At 34.9% G+C, this 19990-nt stretch overlaps 1 protein-coding gene and 1 long non-coding RNA gene across 2 annotated transcripts; both read right to left on the minus strand.

Moving 5' to 3' along the window:
* Window positions 1–7902: 7902 nt before the first annotated feature.
* Window positions 7903–11228, minus strand: LOC149797093 (uncharacterized). The gene is made up of 3 exons (XR_016421494.1): window positions 11066–11228; window positions 10630–10705; window positions 7903–8212 (listed from the first exon to the last, which is right to left on the minus strand). It is a non-coding gene; the product is annotated as an uncharacterized LOC149797093 (long non-coding RNA).
* Window positions 11229–11269: 41 nt separating this feature from the next.
* Window positions 11270–15537, minus strand: LOC149797094 (uncharacterized). Its single transcript, XM_089960335.1, has 3 exons — window positions 15427–15537; window positions 12329–12404; window positions 11270–11639 (listed from the first exon to the last, which is right to left on the minus strand). The coding sequence occupies exons 1-3, from the start codon at window positions 15466–15468 to the stop codon at window positions 11455–11457; spliced, it is 303 nt and encodes a 100-aa protein (XP_089816461.1). The 5' UTR covers window positions 15469–15537; the 3' UTR covers window positions 11270–11454.
* Window positions 15538–19990: the final 4453 nt, after the last annotated feature.

The following is a 19990-nucleotide window of genomic DNA, read 5'->3' on the forward strand; positions in this document are numbered from 1 at the left end:
ACTCCGCTACCACATTTAACACCTAGACCAACTAGTAACGCGGCAAATGAGGTTTACTATAATAAAAATAGTACGTTATGCCACACAGTCATTATTTTTCCAGGCGTACCCCTTCACATTGATTTCTTCCAAGTGCCATTGAACTTATTATACATTTGCAAACTGTTTCTTTAATATAAATAGTCATCTATGTTTTCAATTTACGGGGTATTTTGCTTTAGGCGTACATATTCCTCACATAATAGATAGGGTTGTAAAAATACTCTAAGTGAATAATGCAAAATACATTTCACCTGGTTAAGTAATTTCCAAACTCTTGACAGTGCGTTGTAAACAATTTTCACCCATACGTATCAACTGAGGATTATCGTCAAAAAGTATTTGCATGCTTGAATACAATTTTCGTCAATTCGATCTTTGTCCAAACACTGCAGACTGATCAGTAAAAATATAATAAACTGGTAAATCACTGCCGCTTGTTCAATGACAACCAATGAATAAATATATATTGCACTGCTTGTATATTGTCTCCATAGTTTATGTGTCTTTGTGCCTGAAAATGTTTTCGTGAAACTCTTGACATTGCATCTCCTGCCCAGACTCTTCATCTTGTAATTATTCGCATTCGCACGCCATCGTTAGAATTTTATTTTATTGTCTCAGAGTGCAGCATTCACGTTTGATGATAGAGCGTAAAAGTAGTAAAGTATAAGGTGACAAGAGTTGACCTATTTCGGCTACCGAAATAATGTAAAAGTCTTGTTCTGATACTAGGAAAGTGGAATTGGATTTGGTCTCTGTGTCTACTCTCAGTCTCTGTGTTTCTCTGCTTCTGTCTGTCTGTCTCTTTGAAGGCACATTTAACCTACACAGGGCTGTCAAGCAAAGGTTACTTGTTGCATTTTAATCAAGGATGTGCTGCCTTAGTCCGCTAAATCAGTACTCAAAAGTGTATTGGTATTTTACTGATTTGTCATATGATCTCTCGCCAGTACATGATATATTGCAATTATTGCTGACCGGTTAGTTTACACAACACCAGCGCACATATCAACTGTTGTTAGACACTTGCTGGCGTGACATCGCATGCAGCATATAGTTGCGCTAGCGTACGTCCGCAGTGAATCGATGCGACATGTTTTAAGCAATGCAGAAACTAAGAAGACGATGCATTGGGATGGGCCTGTGGGGGATTGAAAGAGTGATGGCATTTTAGCCACCAAAACATCTGCGGTTATGCTTCAAGAAGAGAATCATTTTAATTAGGAAACCGACATTTTCCCCTCTTCGCAATAATTTGCAGACGTGCCAAACCCTGACAACACCGCTTCAGTAAGGTTGTTGTTTTCTTCCGTATATTTGACCAGTTTTCAGTAAGGTGTAGCAAAATATCACAAACTGCTACTGTAAAGCCGGAAATTGTATTTAAAAGCTAGTTATTCGAAAGATGCAGCGACAGTAAACGTTACGATCAACTGAAAGGTTTGTAAAGTACAGGTAGACTTTATTTACCACTCTTATAGTTGAAGTTTCTGTTTCAAAGCCTGTTGCTTATTGCTATCTCTCAAAATGACGTAATTCTTGGCATTATTTTCCATTTCACATGACGACGGCAATTATTTCTCCCGTCACGAGACAAAATCGTTATATCCAATAAACTTAATTGTGTCCCTTTCAGCTATTTTCACAAGAATATGAATGTTGCTTTGTATTCTTCTGTGCTGATTATTAACACATTTTAAGAGGCTTATTTTCCTTTTCGTCTTAAGCATGCGTTGCTTGCTGGACGCCATTTTAGAAAGAAGAATTTCGTAAGTAATCAGATCACACTTATTAGTTCCGGTTCATTACCCGAATGTAGTCCCAGTCTATTTTAGAGCACTTTTCCTGTCTCCATTTGGTTGTGATACATAAGTTAGATTCAGGCATTATTTGTATGGATTAAAAGGTAATTATTTATTTTTTAGAAAATGAGCTTATGGTATAGTTGTCTGTGTCGTTTTGGCGACAGTACACAGTGCGTAATAAGGCCTTGGTGATGATCCGGAAGTGAAATCTGTGTTCCATTGTACATTGCTTTATTTACAGTCCAGCCTCTCAAACAAATGCCGGTGAATCTATAATAAGAACTTCACCGTCAAGTCATCTTTGAAAGGTATTTTAGAATAACATATGATTTGTATTGATTGTCACACGGTGGAAAGTTCAGTACTGAGAAATAAATGAAGAGATGATATAGTAAAATTAATTTTGTTCTGGGTCCATAATCAACAGTTTGATCATGCAGACTTTTGTAAAATTAATCTGGTTCCCTGACTAACTAATTCTTTAATAAAACCCGGGTGCAGATAAAACACTGATGAACCAATTAACCACATTTTTCGGCCACATTCATTTTTCCCTAGGTTTTGCTATCATTCTGTCAGTCCGTACTTTAAGGTTAATTTTCCTAAGACTAACTGCGAAATCATCAGGGTTGGCAGGTCTGAATTTGTACCGGCACCAGCACCTTTACCACCTTCTCCATCGTTATCTTGGATAGATGATTTTAGACAGAAAACTAGAGAAATTTTACAAGGTCAGAAAGAAGCTGAGCAAGCCTTTGTCGTTCAACAGCAATAAGAGAAAAGAAGAAAACGAGATGAAGAAAAGAGAAAGTGCAAAGGACAGAAGGATGGCGGTGAAATGTTGACTGTGCTACTAGATATTTTGGCAGAGTTGTGGTATCTGAGACAAATGCATCAGACTTCTTCAACTTTACCCGAGAAAAAGAGACCTTCCCGTAACAAGCATCCCAATGCACCCATCACTACCTCTACGCTCACTAACACTAAGATACCATCAGCAGCAGCGATACTACCAAAACACTCACAGAAGTAGAAGAAGCAGAACGTCTCCTACTGCTCTCTATTGCTTAGCTACAAGGTGATCTTTCTTAAAACCAAAGTACGAAACAGATCAGGTGCGTTGTGAAGTTTGTTGTAAACAACAACTGGCATGCCCCTATTTTCTACTTCTGTTTGTGATAATGACTTGTGATACTTCACATTTTCTAAAGTCGAAGTGTCTACAAGCCATAGCAAATTATGTGACTTTAGTTGTTGGCACTTGCGCAGACGCTCTATTTTATTTGTCACGAATAAAAAAAATGATATCCAATATTTGCCATTTTCCAAAACACGCACACACTTGCAACTAGACCAGAAAACTTCATAAAATCCAAGTTTGAGACTCCCCAAAGACCCCCCCCCCCAAAAAAAAAAACCCACAAGAAATCAAACTACCACTCAATATTGTATTACTTCTCTCGACCTATGCAAGCTTGTGTATGTTAACCTGTCCCAGTGAGAAAAAAATTATCAGTTTCGAAACGTGAACCAAAAATAATACTATTCAGTGCTGCAGGAAGAAATGTTACGGTACGCAACACAGTTATTTCATTGGATAGTCACTATTTTCTTTCCCTTGTAGAGTTGCCATTCACATAGCGGAAAGATCGAATGCATCATTCTGACCTCAACACTACCTGCCTTGAATTTAAGTGTATTCTTTGGTTAACCGTTATTTTCCACCGCCTTAGCTTCGAATCGGTTTCAGTTGTTAATAACACAGCGAGAAGATCAGATGACCGTTCCGGTGGCCTTGTTGTTAGAGCGTCCGCCTCGGATGCGAGAGGTCGCAGGTTCGAACCCCAAACGAGTCATACCAAAGGCTTATAATAATGGTACAAACAGTCGCCTTGCTTGGCGCTAAGGATTACGATGTTAGTGTAAGGACTGCTCGGCCTGTTTTAATGATAATGTGACTGGATGGAACATGATGCTACTAGTCTTCGGCATGATGCCACATGGCTAGACATCACTATAAACTGTCACACTGCAGACATCGTAGCGATATGACTGAAAAATTGTTAAAGCTACGTTAAAAGTCCAAAACACAGAAGGACAGAAGATCAGATCTGTTTTTCTATACCTGACAAGTAACGGCATTAGCAAACGAAGAGCCCGATTTGGATCATTTGGCTGGGCCCCCTGGATTTACGCGTGAGGCCCATTTTCGGCATTGCATTTGGAAGAAAAAAAAAAACCTTTAAGACAAGTTTTATACGATATTGAACTTTAAATTTGTTTTACTTCGCTTAAAAATTACTTTCTCTCGTTAGATATATTCTAAAAATTACTAACGCTCGGGGCCTCTGTGACCGCGGTACTGCAATTTGTCACGGAAAATAATTTTTATCATTGGATCTACTATTTTTTTAGGGGGGGGGGGGGCGGGGGAATAAACAAGAACAGCTTTTTTCGAACCATAGCGGATTCGGACCATAGCGGATTCGGCCCAAAGTATTGGCTAATTGGGCCCAGATTTCTGATTGATTCGGCCTAAATTGAGGGATGATTTGGACCATGTGAAATATTAAATTTCGTCCGGGATTTAAATGTGACATTTAAGATGATTTTAAAGTTGATATCTTACAGTATTTCCCGAGTACGTTAAGCTGTTCAAATATGCATTCAGTTTCAAGGCAGTAAAACTCAATAGTACGCGTGATAATGTGGTTGTTATATATAATGAAACGAAATAACGTAAGACTCTTTATTTCGCATCAGTAATTTAGTAGCGAAATATTTTGTTTAAAGCAGATCATTCACCAGTGTACAAACTTTAAATAGCTTATTTTTCTGAGAAATAAGAAAACTATGAACACTGAAACAAATTTTCTTTTGCCAGTTATAATTAAAAAAGTATTGTCCTTCAGAATGAATGGAACAGCTGACACAGAGAAAGTCGTCTCTCAACACCGGATGTGTATGTAAGTTCCGTGTGATGTCACATAGTTTAATTCATAGATCTCAAAAACTGGACATTATTCAACGAGTTTCATAAATTTAGTATTAAATCATCACCCATTTGACATTCTATTTATCATTTTATTTCAGTGGAAATTATTTAGATAGAAAAAAGAATGAATAATTTGATTAGTTGCGCGTAAAATATAGGTCCAAACAAAGATGAACTAGTAAAAGTAGACTGTAATTTTTTTACGGACTTTAAATCAAAGAAAAAGCTTCCATTTTATAATGATAAAATCATTTTTTAAACAGAATGATCGATGGGATGTAATACCACATTGTTTGATACGGTACAAAGTAGGCTTAGAGTACATGTTTACCCAAAATGGTCTAAACATTACATTGTTACGATTTTCATTTGGAAATAGGATTACTGGATACAGAAATTCGCATATTTAATGTAATGCGTTTGTGACCGGATATTTGCAGTATTTGATTTTAAACAACAGACTTTCAGGAGACGTAAATAAATTTCTTTTTTTAGTCAGATTTGGATTCCATGCATATAATGCTGTCGGGGATTTCTGCGCATGTAAGGTTTCAGTCTCCAATATTGAAGCAAAACGAATATGAAATTCGACCATTTGACGAAAATAAATACTGCATTACTTACCATTTGAAAAGTGGCAATTGTCACCAAAATATTATGTTCCAAATAATATCAATTGTGGACACACAGGATATCATCCCCGTGTTTTCATGATTCGCGACAGTTTGAAAAGATGTACCATTTATCCATCGGGCTATATAAATGAAATAAATTGCTTTGAACTGCTCCTGTCAGCAGTTTAGTCGAGTAATTAGGTCAGGTTTATAGCTAGTTTTATAAAATTCAACGTAACAATGCCAATAAATGGCAAGAGATATTAAGCAAACTAAACCATCTTGTAAAAAAGTTAGTAAGGTACAACGTTTCATAAAAATAAGTTATTATGTGGAAGAGAAACAACAATGAAAAGGATTTAATGTGTTTACAGCGTCTTGTTTATGGGGAAAAATTACTAAAGAATTTAGAAACAGACTACGACCATATTATTCCAACATCCAGACGACACAAAAATTACAAAATGTAGGGAAATTTATGATTTCAAATTGAATAATATAATTGAGTAGAAATTCGATAATGCGATTCGTACATATTTTTAAGGGAATTGACTACGGCAGTGCAAAGCAGAGATCTCGGTTCATGAGGACGCAGTGGCAGTGACCTCATTCAAATCACTGTGTGTAAATTGTATCGGATATGAAAAGAAAAATAAACGTTAAACGAACCCAAGAGATTATTTATTATCGATATTGGTGACGTGTCTTAACGACAGCCTTGGTATTGGAAACTGACTAATGAAAACCCGTGTTCTCTGCCAGTGGTCGGCGTTGTGTCATACAAAATATAGAAGAACTTGTCTGAGCTGCAACAATGTTCCTAAGATGTTTCAGTTTCATAACACCAAATGTATGCCTCCCAAGTTCATTTTGTTACATCAATATCACATCAAGATTGTCATCCAAATTATATATCTAAACAAGTTTTATGTTTTATTATATACAATCGGAAATATGATTTAGTAAAATGTGATCTTAGTAAAATATAAAAGCTGAGACCGGTGAAAGATTGATATTTGTATTAATAATGGTCCTTGGGCCATAAATAAGAGTACAAACATAATACAATTTATTTTATGTACAAATTAGAAACATACAAAGTTCTGATTAAAGGACATGTTTATGACTTCAACAGCAGTACACTCTCAAAAGCTTTACAAATCCTAACAATTCTAAATAAAATAAAATTCTGCAGCAAACATTGATTCCAAACCTAAATAGTTGTGTCTATTAAAACGAATAGCACTTTTAAAGATCAATGAATACATAAATTTAGTATCTATTGAACTACTCAGATCTTAAACTATAGAAAAGAAATACATGGAAAATGGTGAGAAACTACTAATGCTTTCTAAAATGATTTTATACTTTTGTCATAGTGGAGATGTTCTTCACCGCATTCCCTATGCATGGCTGATATTTACCTCGACTTTTAATTTAAATTAAAACAAATTTTTAAAAATTTGCTATCCTCTCACCCTACATTAGGTGTCAAGAAAGCAGAAATATGTTTTAAGTTCACAAGAAGTTTTCAATTACAAAATAAATCCACCATCAAAGCATTATATGGCATTTTTTTTAAAACACAAATTGTAACACGCTAACTCAACACCAACCACTCTTTTATGATCGCTACTCTAATTATAAAAATAATCAAATGAATTTAATTTATTTTGTTTTCAAGATGAACAGTGAAATTTAGTTGGAAAGACAAAACTAATTTTGAAGTGTTTTCAAAAACTGAATTTTGGATCATCAAAACCAAAGGAATGAATTTAATAACCAAATTTACAAAACAGCTGTTGATACATGATCTAGTTGATGAGTTGTGTAAAATATGAGTCATCCATACAGGGGACAAAACTTAGCAGTTTTTTCAATGTGTTTCAGTTGATTGATTAAATGAATCCCTGACTAATTAAAGTATAAATGTTATTTCTAATTTAAAACTAAAACTACAAGGAAATAGGGGAATGGGTTCACTTACATACTAATATTAACATCCTGCATAACAGGGTGCCTATTTTAAAGAAACACGGGCTCTCATTCTATATTGTCCAATACCGAAAGACTAATTTTGGAATTGATTTAAAACGCGTAAGGTAGCTTATTGGTTTGAAATTTAGAAACTATGTTTTTGCAATGTAATTTGTTTCTAGATGTCTGATATATATATGTTAGAATATACACTTGTCCGACATAACTGATGATAGGGATTATGTTTGGTGTTGAGTATATTAATGAATAATTTGTGGTTATTTTTTAATTTCTTGTTGGATCATTTACAAATCAGAATCTAAAGAAACACATGCATAGAAAACTGATGGATACGAATAAAGCAGTACTATGTATATTCGTTAGTCTAGTTTAGAATTTCTGTAATATAACATGATGGGTTATAATAATGTCACGATAACGAAATCTAAATGAAAATATTGTGGTTCATTTGAATAACAGTTTAACTTAATTCGGAAAACAAATCTCTTGTGCATAAAATACCTAGCAAATAATCTAAATTTGGGTTCTTTACTTGAATAAATACATGCATTAAGCAATAAGATCAAAACCACTAGTAGGCCAAACACTGAATTAGTGTAAATGAAACATACATTAAAGAGTCCGTACATATATATGATAACAGCTTGTGGAAAGAAGAAACAAATGAGAATAAAGAAGGAAGAAAAACAACTTAAAGTCAGGTTGAATGTAGTGAGAGAAAAAAGAATATAGAGGTAATCATGTTTTCGCACTAGGATCTGAAAAAGAAAGAGAAAGTTATTAGTGAAAGAGTTTCATTCAGTATAATATAGAATAAGAAATGGCCCGTGTGAAAGAAAAAGTAAACATTCTGTGATGTTTACAGGTATTATACGAATATGACAATTAACAAATATAAGGGAATTCCTGCAAATTCAGGAGACATAATGGGTTTGAAAAAAATATAAACTTAGGAAAAATTTTGAAAGGAATTCTGACAGAAATCAAAATGTTTCATGAAACATGGCATTTGAAGAACAGTGGCCATGCTTGTATGTATGGACTTAAAATGTAATACGATATGTTGAATGATTGTTTGCATGTTCATTACAATCACCACGTAAAATAATGATGAAATAATGAAACTCTTATGCTTAGAAAAAAGAAAAGAAAGCTGGTTTAAGTGGTAACGCCGGTATGTGTTTTGAGGATGCCAATGATTTTAATATCCAATGCACATTACATGCACAAGCCTACTTTTATCCTTGATTCGACGATGTTTATTTGCAGATCATTATTCCATCTGTCCATCCATTTCAGGTGAATACAATAAGGCATATTATTATATGCTCATTTTATTCTCCGTTAACTTTACATTGTCAGAATCGTTCAATATTTTACGATATTGCACAGCTTCATATTGCATTCACATGCATAAAGGAACTACTTTCTACTGTAAACAAACAATAGAGGCAGACACCAGTACTTTTGATTTGTAAACAAATCATGTTCACTCGCGTAATAGGCGCTTTACGTTTTGGTTGATTAAGTTTGTTTCTGAATGAAGTAAAGCAGATGTTTCGTGGACGGCCACTTTCCAGCTGCTTTGGCACATTCCGCGTTAGCTTTATGATATAATGTTTCGGATTTATGTTAGTTATTGTCCATCCATTTCAGGTCAGTACAATAATGCATATTCCAGCAATGATTTACTGGTAGAGTTCCAACTCATATCCTTTGGTCTTTAATCTTTTGACAGATACCTTGTATACTTCATCATACCTTAACTACGTCAGATAGAAAAATGCAACTTGATTGGTGTATTGGTATCTATACATGTATATAAATGACCTGATCATATTGTAGGTCATTGTAACACATATTTACTTCCTAACACAGTTTTCAACTGTTTGAACGTTTTAACTAATTCCTTGTTAGCACGATTAGCAAACACCATTAGAGGCACACAAAAAACGTCTAATAAGCTCTTTGTATTCACGTGCAACTAATTAGATTAGATTTTCAGGCCATTATATGCAGTTTTCTATTCTTTTTTACGACATTTTGAATTTATGAGACTTTTCGTTTTATTGACACAAACTTTGATAGCATGATTATGCAACATTCACTTGAAACAAATTAACTACGGCAACAAACGTTGTTTACTTTATATTTATGTCGCCTCTTACTATATTAAGGGAGGCAACTTAAATCAACATATATTCTACCTGAGTTTGCCTATCTCCCTTGGAGATTGGTTTGTGACTGAGTTTGATTACCTGATTTGGCTATTATTTCCACTGATATAAAAATCTTTTCAAAATGAAATCACAGTTATTTGTGAGTTAATATTTTAGATGGTAATATAAATTCGCTAGTGACATGAAAAGATAAGGGAATGTAGAGAAATATTATACAGAATTTTACATTAGTGTATGCAGAATAGCATATTGGAAAATGACCAGAAATATCTCTCGCAAATATTTTCTTTCATCTGATCTTATGTTAGTGTAAAATCAACGGGCCACGCTATCAGTATTATACATGATAATATATTAGTTGTTATCTTGTTTTAGTCTCAACAATAAACTCAAACTTCAGACTCAATAATCATTAAAACATGTCCAGAGCCTATTCTCTGAACGTCATTTACATTAAAAGAAACTGACAAGTACCAAAGGTGCTTTAGTCATTGAAACTAAAATTAAAGGTTTTACTTTTCTTCTGTAGCCGTGACCGTAATTAATACAAAACAAAGCATTCCACGTTAAATTGGCCATGTATATGTGACCTGTTTTGAGATTCTTGGCCAACGCCAAGTTCAATATTTTAGATGTTTTTGATTATTTCCACTCTAACAACCAGAGTTAGTCCTGAAACATCGAACATATCGCATTACATTGGGAATGTTCAAACAATTTTATTCTTGTCCGCTCCCATGTAACAAGATGTGTCATTCCTCAACATGACAACAACAATAGGAATCTTGACGCTAAGTTAAGAAGAACTGGCCAAGTGGAATATAATGCAGATTACAGTATATGACTTCAAATAGAAACAGACAACTCCAATAAGACAAAAGTTCAATGCTGAAGGTGTCAACACTGTCCTCATAACTAGAGCAATGTCTAGGTTTGATAATCTGAAATAATATCTCCAACAGAAAATTTCTTGTGTTGAAGATTCGTTTACTGACCTTTTGAAAATTTTGGGGTCTGTTCTGGAGTCTACTCTACGATGTCCATTCTGTTCCTCCTTGTGAACAGCCTGGCCTAAAAGTGTAAAAAAGTCATGATAATCTTTTAAGTTGAAATGCATCGCGATCTCCTAATTCATGTTTACTTCTGTTGAAGCCACGTTTTGTGGGTATGGAAATCCCCCATTAATGGTTTGCTATTTAAAAAGATGGACATAATATCTTGTTAATCTGGCATTAGTTAATTTATATAAGAACCAAATATTAAAAGCGGTTGTTAGTTAAAAACACAAAAAGTGAAGAAACCATGACAAAATATTCTTATCAATATGTGGTACATGAGTTAGAGTTTTGGGAACGACTTAACATGAACACAGATAGGATTGTGGCTCACGAGAGAATCCGAATGTTCATAAATAAGAGAAGTTACACTTACAAATCAGGTGAAGGGTGGCATTGCCATAAATCAAGTCATCAGCTAATTTGTTGTCTTCTATCTGTTCCAAGGCTCCGATTTTGTGGATTTCGTATGCCACAAATTCGTTGACTACTTCTGCAACACAAAGAGTAGATCAAATATTGGCATAACAAGCTTTGGTGATAAAGTTCTTAACACTCTTATATATGGAGAGATGTTTATTGAATTTAACTTTGCTAATGATATGGAGTTTAATCCATTTTCGTGTATATGTTCTTTAGTTTAAACTTAAAGGTAGTAAGTTAATTCTATTTAGCAGTGGTTTCAGTGAGAAGCCCGCATATTATGAAGAATGCAACCAAGTGATAAATGAATTATATCAATCTGCATTAAGCAGTCATCAGTGATCAGAGATAGTTGTTACACTTGGAATTCTCTTGTCCTATTTTTGTTTGGTGGCTGCTAAACACTTTTACCACTGAATTACGATTGAGCGCTTCAGGGGTGTTGACCTCTCTGTCAGGAGCTCTAGGCTCCTCTTCGGTCATCATTGAAGCTGGTTGGGTGGGCTCTTTTATTGGATGAGATGAAGCTGTTAGAAAAATAAAATATTTATTATTCTGAGGCCCTGAGCTGTGCTAAAGGCTACCTTAAAACAAATATTAGCCTGCCTAAAACTGTTTGTGTCAGTCCACACACAGTAAAATGTGGATAATTTAAACATCAGTTATTCTAATCATTGTCATCGATCAAGGAGTCCGTTTGTGCTGGTTTAATGTAATTTCTTGTTTGCATCTTAAAACAACCAGAAACTTTACTTGAAATATCACAACATTAAGAAGTAAATGTTCAGATGGAAAAAAGAAGTAGGTTGGTAAGGAATATGATTTAGCGCAAAATATGAAAGATTGGGGTGCGAATAATTGGTGTAAGCACCTATTAATATTTAGCTGCAATTATCAGGGTGCCAATTATGTAGATTATTTGATTATATGGACTACTGCGGCAAGCTACACATTGCTCGATATGTGCATATTATAGTTGATTGCTAGCTCGGTATGGTCATGTCGATGTTTTTGTGACTCAAGTATTTACAGAGTTTTACCAGTATCAAGAATCGGAAGATTTATGAAATATTCGTTCCTAGTCCAGCCATAAAAACTGAATTATGTGCAGGTTTTCAGCCTCAAGAATAATGCTAGACATCACTTAATCATGTTTTAAATTTAAACTTTACTCAATTATTCACCATGCTACAAATTTTGATTGCATTATACTCACCCACATCATTTGTTCCTGCAGGAGCCACCCTCCCCATTGCCATCGTTCGGCGCACTCTGCGTCGGAAGTCAGCACACTGCAAATATACCATCTTCAGGGAACTTTGGCCAAAACTATTTTAATATTGAATCATATCGATACAGTTATGAGGTGGTGTAGCATTAATAAACATTTAAATATGCAAAGAGAATAATAAATGTTGAGGTCAAAATGACTCTCATTTCTTCATACCCTCCTTCATTTTCTTACTTCCTATCCTGTCTTGATTTCCAACACTTAGTGAAAATAAATCTTAAGTCTTCCCCAGATTCGTTATTATTTTCCACACCGATATTAACCCCATTTTACATTATTTTGATGTACCAAAATCAGTGTTTAATCCAAGTCCATCTTGCTCAAACTTTACCAACATAAAGCTCAAGGACTTAGAAGAATGTGACTTGAAAGATGTACATTACAAACATTACTATATATAGATGTGAATTATGAGGTATCTCCTTAGTACTACGAGGTTTATGACAAACATTATATCTTGTAGTGAATGTCAAACATCTTAATAAGATGAAAAGAAACCCAACAGAATGATGCAGATATTCCGTAAATTATATTTAAATAGCTGAGGTGATAAAACGAATAAGACCTCCTTAATATTGCTACGTGGTCGAGGTTGAATTGTTTCCGTGTTTCCTTTAGGTTCCGCTTTATAAAGTCTTGCCGAGCTGCTACTCATGTAAAAACTGCACCAAAAATCCAAGCTGATAGTATGAATTCTGATTTAGATGTAGAATTTTTGTGTAATATTGCGAATGTTAATGTTAAAGAGAGAGAGAGAGAGAGAGAGAGAGAGAGAGAGAAAGAGATATGGTTGGGAGTTAAGATTCAATAAAAATATGGGCATGTTTGTTATGGACAATACCTATGTTCCTCTGTTGTGTCACGGAATGGTGTAAATGTTGTTAATTAAATACATGTACTCGGGTTTCGTTTCTTTTTCTCTGTACAATGATACCCGAGGGTGATTATAATATGGTCTATGTATTTCGAAATCGTGAGTACGATTCGTCCTGTGCCACACGTGCAAGGTGCCTTTGATAAAGAATAACGAAAATTCTAAAGGTATAAATACGTTACTACATGTAAAGGACCTTTATAATACTAATGGTTTTGTCAGCAAGCGGCCTGCTAAAAGGATTCGCACAACTCCAGCTGTAGGGCTGAGTTTTGATGGTAGGAATATCCGGGGTGTCCGGTGTTGTCAGAGTGTAGAAACGTCCGTGTGTCCGGAGCGTTTAAGGTGCCGGAGCGTCTAATGTCTAGCGTCCGGAATGTCAAGAGTGACTAAGGTGACCCAGATGTAGAGCCGTCAAAGGACCAGGGGGACCGGAGGGTCTAATATTTCAAGTGTCCGGAGGGTCTAATGTTTCAAGTGATCATAGTATTCCGAGGGTCCGGAGTCTATATTGGTTGTGAAATTGATTCGGAGGAGCTGTGGAGCGGATATGGTGCACGGGTGACGGAGTGCATCTCCACACATGTATTTTTAGCTGTATGCTAATTTTGGGTTAGTAAGACCCAGTGTATTATTCAGGACTGGAAGGATAGATTGTATATCCGTTCTTGTTTAGGGACATAATTTCGCTACCTGAGCGAATACATTTTTTTTACTATGTGTAAACGCTTACATTGTTTACTACTTGAGTGAACTATATTCATCTTTCCATTATTGAATCATTTGTGAAATCATTTATCCTGTGTTTTAGGGTTACTGACCTAAATTTATTTGTACATTTTTTCCATCTTTGAAACTGTGCGTTTTTTTTTTGTTAAATAGATCCAATATTTGGATTATAAATACGCACACATCTTCATCATCCACTACTCATATAAATCGCCACATTAAACCATATATGTGTCGTCAAAACGTGTTCTGTTGTTAATCCGAAATATCCCACCCGGTTATCTTGTTACATGTTGGTCGATTAGTTTGATAGTTTACCACCACAGTGAGACAAAGGAGGAGGTTCTAGGCGGCCTAAAGACATTTTTATATTTGAAGATAATCGATTTTTATAACCTTCCTACAGGTTTAACCATAATCCCTTCTGTCTAAACATTAAATTGATCACATTATGTGTGCCTCGAAACCAAGAAATATACCTGATGGTACTTCCAACGCTATTGCAACATTGTATCATTCATATTATAAACACTGTACATACCTCCCAGGGAAACTGGGTAGATACCGTTACGAGTAGCCAGGTTTTTGTACATTGCATGGTGTAAATTCTGTTTCAAGGGTCACATCACTTGAAATTTTCTTTCTGTCTCGCTCTCGATATCTTCATATTTTTCCACTCACACATGCGAGACAGAGATAGAGGGAGAACGACAGATAGAGAATTGCGATAAATATCTCTACCATTTTAAATATATTTCCAATTTCTAAATAGTATTCATCATCTACATCATCCAGCGTGACCACCACCCCTGGTCTGTGAAGATCACTGTTCAGACCTTGAAAATGTCGGTGCTGAGCCAAGTTTAGATAATTACAATTCATGGCATGATATATGCAGACATATCTGATCAACATCAAATAAGACTGGATTTTAATTGTGCCATCAGGCGTGTAGGTGAGGTGAGGAAGGCTGCGTTGTTTTATAGCGAATAAACACGTCTAGATAACATAAAACTGTAAAACCATCTGTACGAAAATGAATTCATTTCTTCAGTCAGCAGATACTGGTATATACGAGACTCTTAGCATTCACCACCCGCCAATCCTCCCTTCACCATCACCATCATCACCTTCACCGCTAACCTTGCAACCTCTGCCAGTGGGGTCGCTTCCTTTGAGTTGGGTTTAGTTTATCTTGTTAATCCCTATATTATTTGCCACCTCCAAGTAACTGATTTTGATGCTCATGCTTTTTTTAATCTGGTGCTAATCACACCATTCCCAATGCGGTGACGTTGCTTTGTATTGTCAGCATTTTTGAGAATAAATTTCCTTATCCATTGCGTGCTTCCAAAGCGCCGATATAGTAATGCCAAGATCGATGTTTATATATATTTTTTTTCTTCTTTTCTGTACTTACCGACCTTCGAATGTATCTAAAAGAACCTTCAAAACACCCCATTTTCCGCTATTATATTCGTGATCACTGCATGTTGCTATCGCAAGTATTGTATAGGAGCGCGATTGTTTCTCATGATTTACGGGAATGTGATTGTACCACGTGCGTTGCCATGATACACGAATCGCATTAGCGACACGTAATTTCATGGTTTTCAGATGGGAGGCGCTCATCTGTTAGTATGAACTTTCGAGAGTTTGACGTGTATAAGGTGAAGTTGTTTGTATTTGAAACATGCACAGTGGAGAGAATGTTGTCATACCTCTACGCTAGTTTGAAGTAGTGTGGTTGACATTTTTTTGGATATTGTACTTATGGAAACTGTACAAGATGTAAGCACTCTGCTAACCAAAATGACTGCTCCCATGTGCTAAAAAAATCAGCCTGAATTAGTCTAATGTACTCTCTCTTTAGCACCTATCAAAATAGGGAAAATGAATTTTGCCCATCTAGACAATATCAGCTTATGAAAAAGTGCAATGGATGAATTATCAAATATATAAATGTACAAAAATGTTATTGGCTCTTTTTTTTTTTTAACAATTTATCCCTGAAATCCAGGAAATGAAAATGACCAAGTGGCAGTGGCGTAACTCGGGTTGGTGTCACCCAGTGCGGTAGCTCATAGTGTCACCGCCATGATCCTCCTTCCGTAACAGACCATACAGAATCCTTAGTAATGTCATTTTGGTGTCACCCCCTCTGATGGTGTCACCCGGTGCAGTCCGCACCCCCCCCCCCCCCCCGCATCCCACTAGCGACGCCACTGCTGTGCCTGCTAGTCATGTATTTAACTATGATCGGTTATCCGCTTATGAAATCCGACTAGACCGAGCAGTGTGTGCTCTGTAAAATTTGCAATTTTTCATTTTGGTGTCACCCCTCTGAGATGGTGTCACCCGGTGCGGTCCGCACCCCCCTAGCGACGCCACTGCCAAGTGGAGCTAGCAGTTTTTTGCAAGGTGCATATCTGGAGTAAGTCCAAGCTGTATACTCTATAACCCATATTACACCCATCAACCATAGAAAAAAATAAATAAAGGAACTTAAAGGTTCTTTGATCAGTACCTTTGATATACAAGGTCTTTTTTTTATATAAAAAAAATAGCCAGTATAACCAGTGTGGACACCCGGGGAAGTTTTTTTCTTTCTGTAAAATTCTAATGCAAAATACAAAACTGCAGAGCGCCACCTAGATTTTTGGGGGCGTTTTGGTTCTGTTCTGGAAACATATTCATTTAATATTTGTTGTTTATCTGTATTGGTAACCTAACAAATAACTAAAGAAAAGAAATTTATTTTCAAAATTAATCTGAACTAAAGTAACAAAAATATAAATAGCAGACGAACCCCATTTTGCTTACAAGCGCCAAATCTACCGTAGATTTTCTTTAGTGTTTTGAGGCATGTAATGAGTTTATGAATATTGTAATTCAAGTTGGATTTCCGTGAATAGATTTTTCCTAATCTTCATTTTCAATCTTAGTACGGCGGCTGTTGATCAACTTTTACGTCAAACATTCTTGTTTTGTCCACTTGAAAATAATAATAATAATAATAATAATAATAATAATAATAATAATAATAATAACAATGATGATGATGATATTATTATTATTATTATTATTATTATTATTATTATTATTATTATAAAGTAGAGAATCAGTAGTAAGGAACATGAGAGAGCTGAGCCACTCTTAGGAGATTGAACCAGGAACGATTTTATTTTTGTATCACTGTCTCCTCTAGGGATGAGAACATTAAAATCAAAAATGAAATAATCTGGTTGAGCATTATTCTGTTATCAGCTGGATTGTTGAAATGAATTTCATTATCAGGTAGACAGCCGTTGTTGAGTGATGTTGATTACTGTGAGCATTACCAGCATACCCGAGGTCTTTATTTGAAAGTCAGAGTGTATTATAACTTCACAGTTTGTTTTGTATTGAGAAATACATATCTCATTAACGTACAAGGAATATATCCTATACCCCAAGTTACACTTTTCAATCATGCAGTTATCATGGTGCCAATTATGTAAATTTTTTGATTATATGGACTACTTCCTCAAGCTACACGTTGCTTCATATGTGCATATTATAGTTGATTGCTAGCTCTGTATGGTCATGTCGATGTTTTTGTGACTCAAGTATTTACAGAGTTTTACTAGTATCAAGAATTGGAAGATTTTTGAAATATTCGTTTCCAGCCCAGCCATAAAATCTGATTTATGTGCAAGTTTTCAAACCTCAAGAATAATGCTAGACATCACTTAATCATGTTTTAAATTTAAACTTTACTCAATTATTCACCATGCTACAAATTTTAACTTCAGTGTACTCACCTACATCATTTGCTCCTTCTGGAGCCATCCTTCTCTTTGCCATCGTTCGGCGTAATATGGCTCGTGTACCGTGCACACTGCAGAGATACAGTAATCAGGGAACATTGCCAACATATTTTAATAGCTGAATCAATATACATGCAATTATCTTGCATATGTGCCAATAATAAACTTCTAAGTATGCAAAGGATAATAAATTCTGAGATCAAAATGATTCTCTTTCACTGTTTCATGCCATCCCTTATTTTCATGCCTTTTTTATGAAGTGTTCATTTTCAGCATATTGTAAAAATAAATCACAGTTCTTCTCGCGATCCGTTAATATCGTGCACGCGGATATTATCCCTTTTTACAATTATTGCATGTACCGAACTACTGTTTAATCCAAGTCCAGATAGCTAACACTTTACCATAATATTGCTTAATATTGCTCATAATCTTTCGAAAACTGGGTTGAAATATATATATATATATATATATATATATATATATATATATATATATATATATATATATATATATATATATATATATATATATATATATATATATATATATATTATAAGGTATCGCGTTAGCTGTACAAAGTATTTTACAATTAATATCTCTTGTAGTCTGTATCAAACATCTTAATAAGATGAAATGAAACCCATTCGAATGATGCAAATATTCCGTAAATTATATTTTGTAGCTGAGGTGATAACACTAGCAAGAACTCCTTAATACTGCAATGTGATCGAGGTTGAATTGTTTCCTTTAGGTTCCGTTTTAGAAAGTCTTACCGAGCTGCTACTCATATGAAAATTATACGTCGATAGCTGAGGCGATAAAACAGACATGAAGTACTTAATATTGGAATTTGGATGCTTTGTAAGACGCATACCTATTGACAGACTATTGTAATTTTGTATCAACAATATTTTTAACATTCTAGATTACTCCCAGGTAAAGTGTGCTTGTACCATTACGACTATCAAGGTTTCCGTACGTTATTTGGTATAATTTCAATTTCAAAGGTCTCATGAAGCCCAAATTCTCTCTCTCTCTCTCTCTCCGTATTTTTCCTTTATGGATATGAGAGAGAGAGAGAGAGAGAGAGAGAGAGAGAGAGAGAGAGAGAGAGAGAGAATTGGGATGAAACCATGTACTATGCTACATTCTTTTAGAAAACTAATTATTAATATTTCTTATCGTTATTTTGTTTCGTCGTTAATAACTGAGAAGTGGAACTTCATCATCGATCTCTTGGGTCTGTTGCATACAGTTGAAACAGTGTTTATATATGCGTATTAATGTGCAATGGGCGGCAGATCGTAATCGGATATAACATTACTGTTAGTATTGTAATATCTAACTCTAAAAACCAAAATGCTAGGCACCATTAAGAACTGCATTCTTTTTTTCAATAACAATACTAATAATGATAATGTAAGAACATGAAACAAAGAAAAACATGATGCAGTTCACTATATTGTAATACCTTAGTGGTATTCGTAATAAGTTTTGAATGTACTGTTACGTATAATTTATATTGTTTAATTTGTTTGTAAGTTTTAAAATCTTTTATTTTCATTTCATTACATGTCCAAGTGACGTAATCTTGTTTACTTGATTTGGGATTTGTTTTCAGAAAATTCATTTTGAGATGACTCTTTTTATAAATACCTAATAATGGAAACACTGTTTCTATTTTTGACTTAGTTCCCGACCTTGATTCAGAAATCACTGAGACAAGTAAACAACGTTCTATATTGTTTTTATTCTAGGAGTAAAATGATTTGTTTTTATCAAGGTCATGCTGGGAGTATGTGAATATAGATTGTAAACAGCCTCTATTTCGCAATTCTGGGTTTTTCAAAATTGCGCAATAGTTAGATTCATTAGTGATGTTTAAATACATATTTCTCAGTTTGTGCTTTTACCTTTACACTGGAAAGGGTTTGTTTATGACCAGTCTGCTTTTAAATTTTTATTTTTATTAAAATTATTTGGATTCTAAATGATTAATTCTTTTTCCTGGAAATATGTGAGTGCTCATACAGAATTCTTGGACAAAGACATTTCTTTAAGTTTTATTCGGAAATTCAAACACTGGAATATTGTTCGTGAATCAGCAAAGAACTGTAGACACATTTGTACTATAAAGGATGTAGCATACGTTATCGCGTTCCATTTTGGATT

Source organism: Sinohyriopsis cumingii, chromosome 6 (genome assembly GCF_028554795.1).
Source record: "Sinohyriopsis cumingii isolate HCF-2022 chromosome 6, ASM2855479v2, whole genome shotgun sequence".
NCBI lineage: Eukaryota > Metazoa > Mollusca > Bivalvia > Unionida > Unionidae > Sinohyriopsis > Sinohyriopsis cumingii.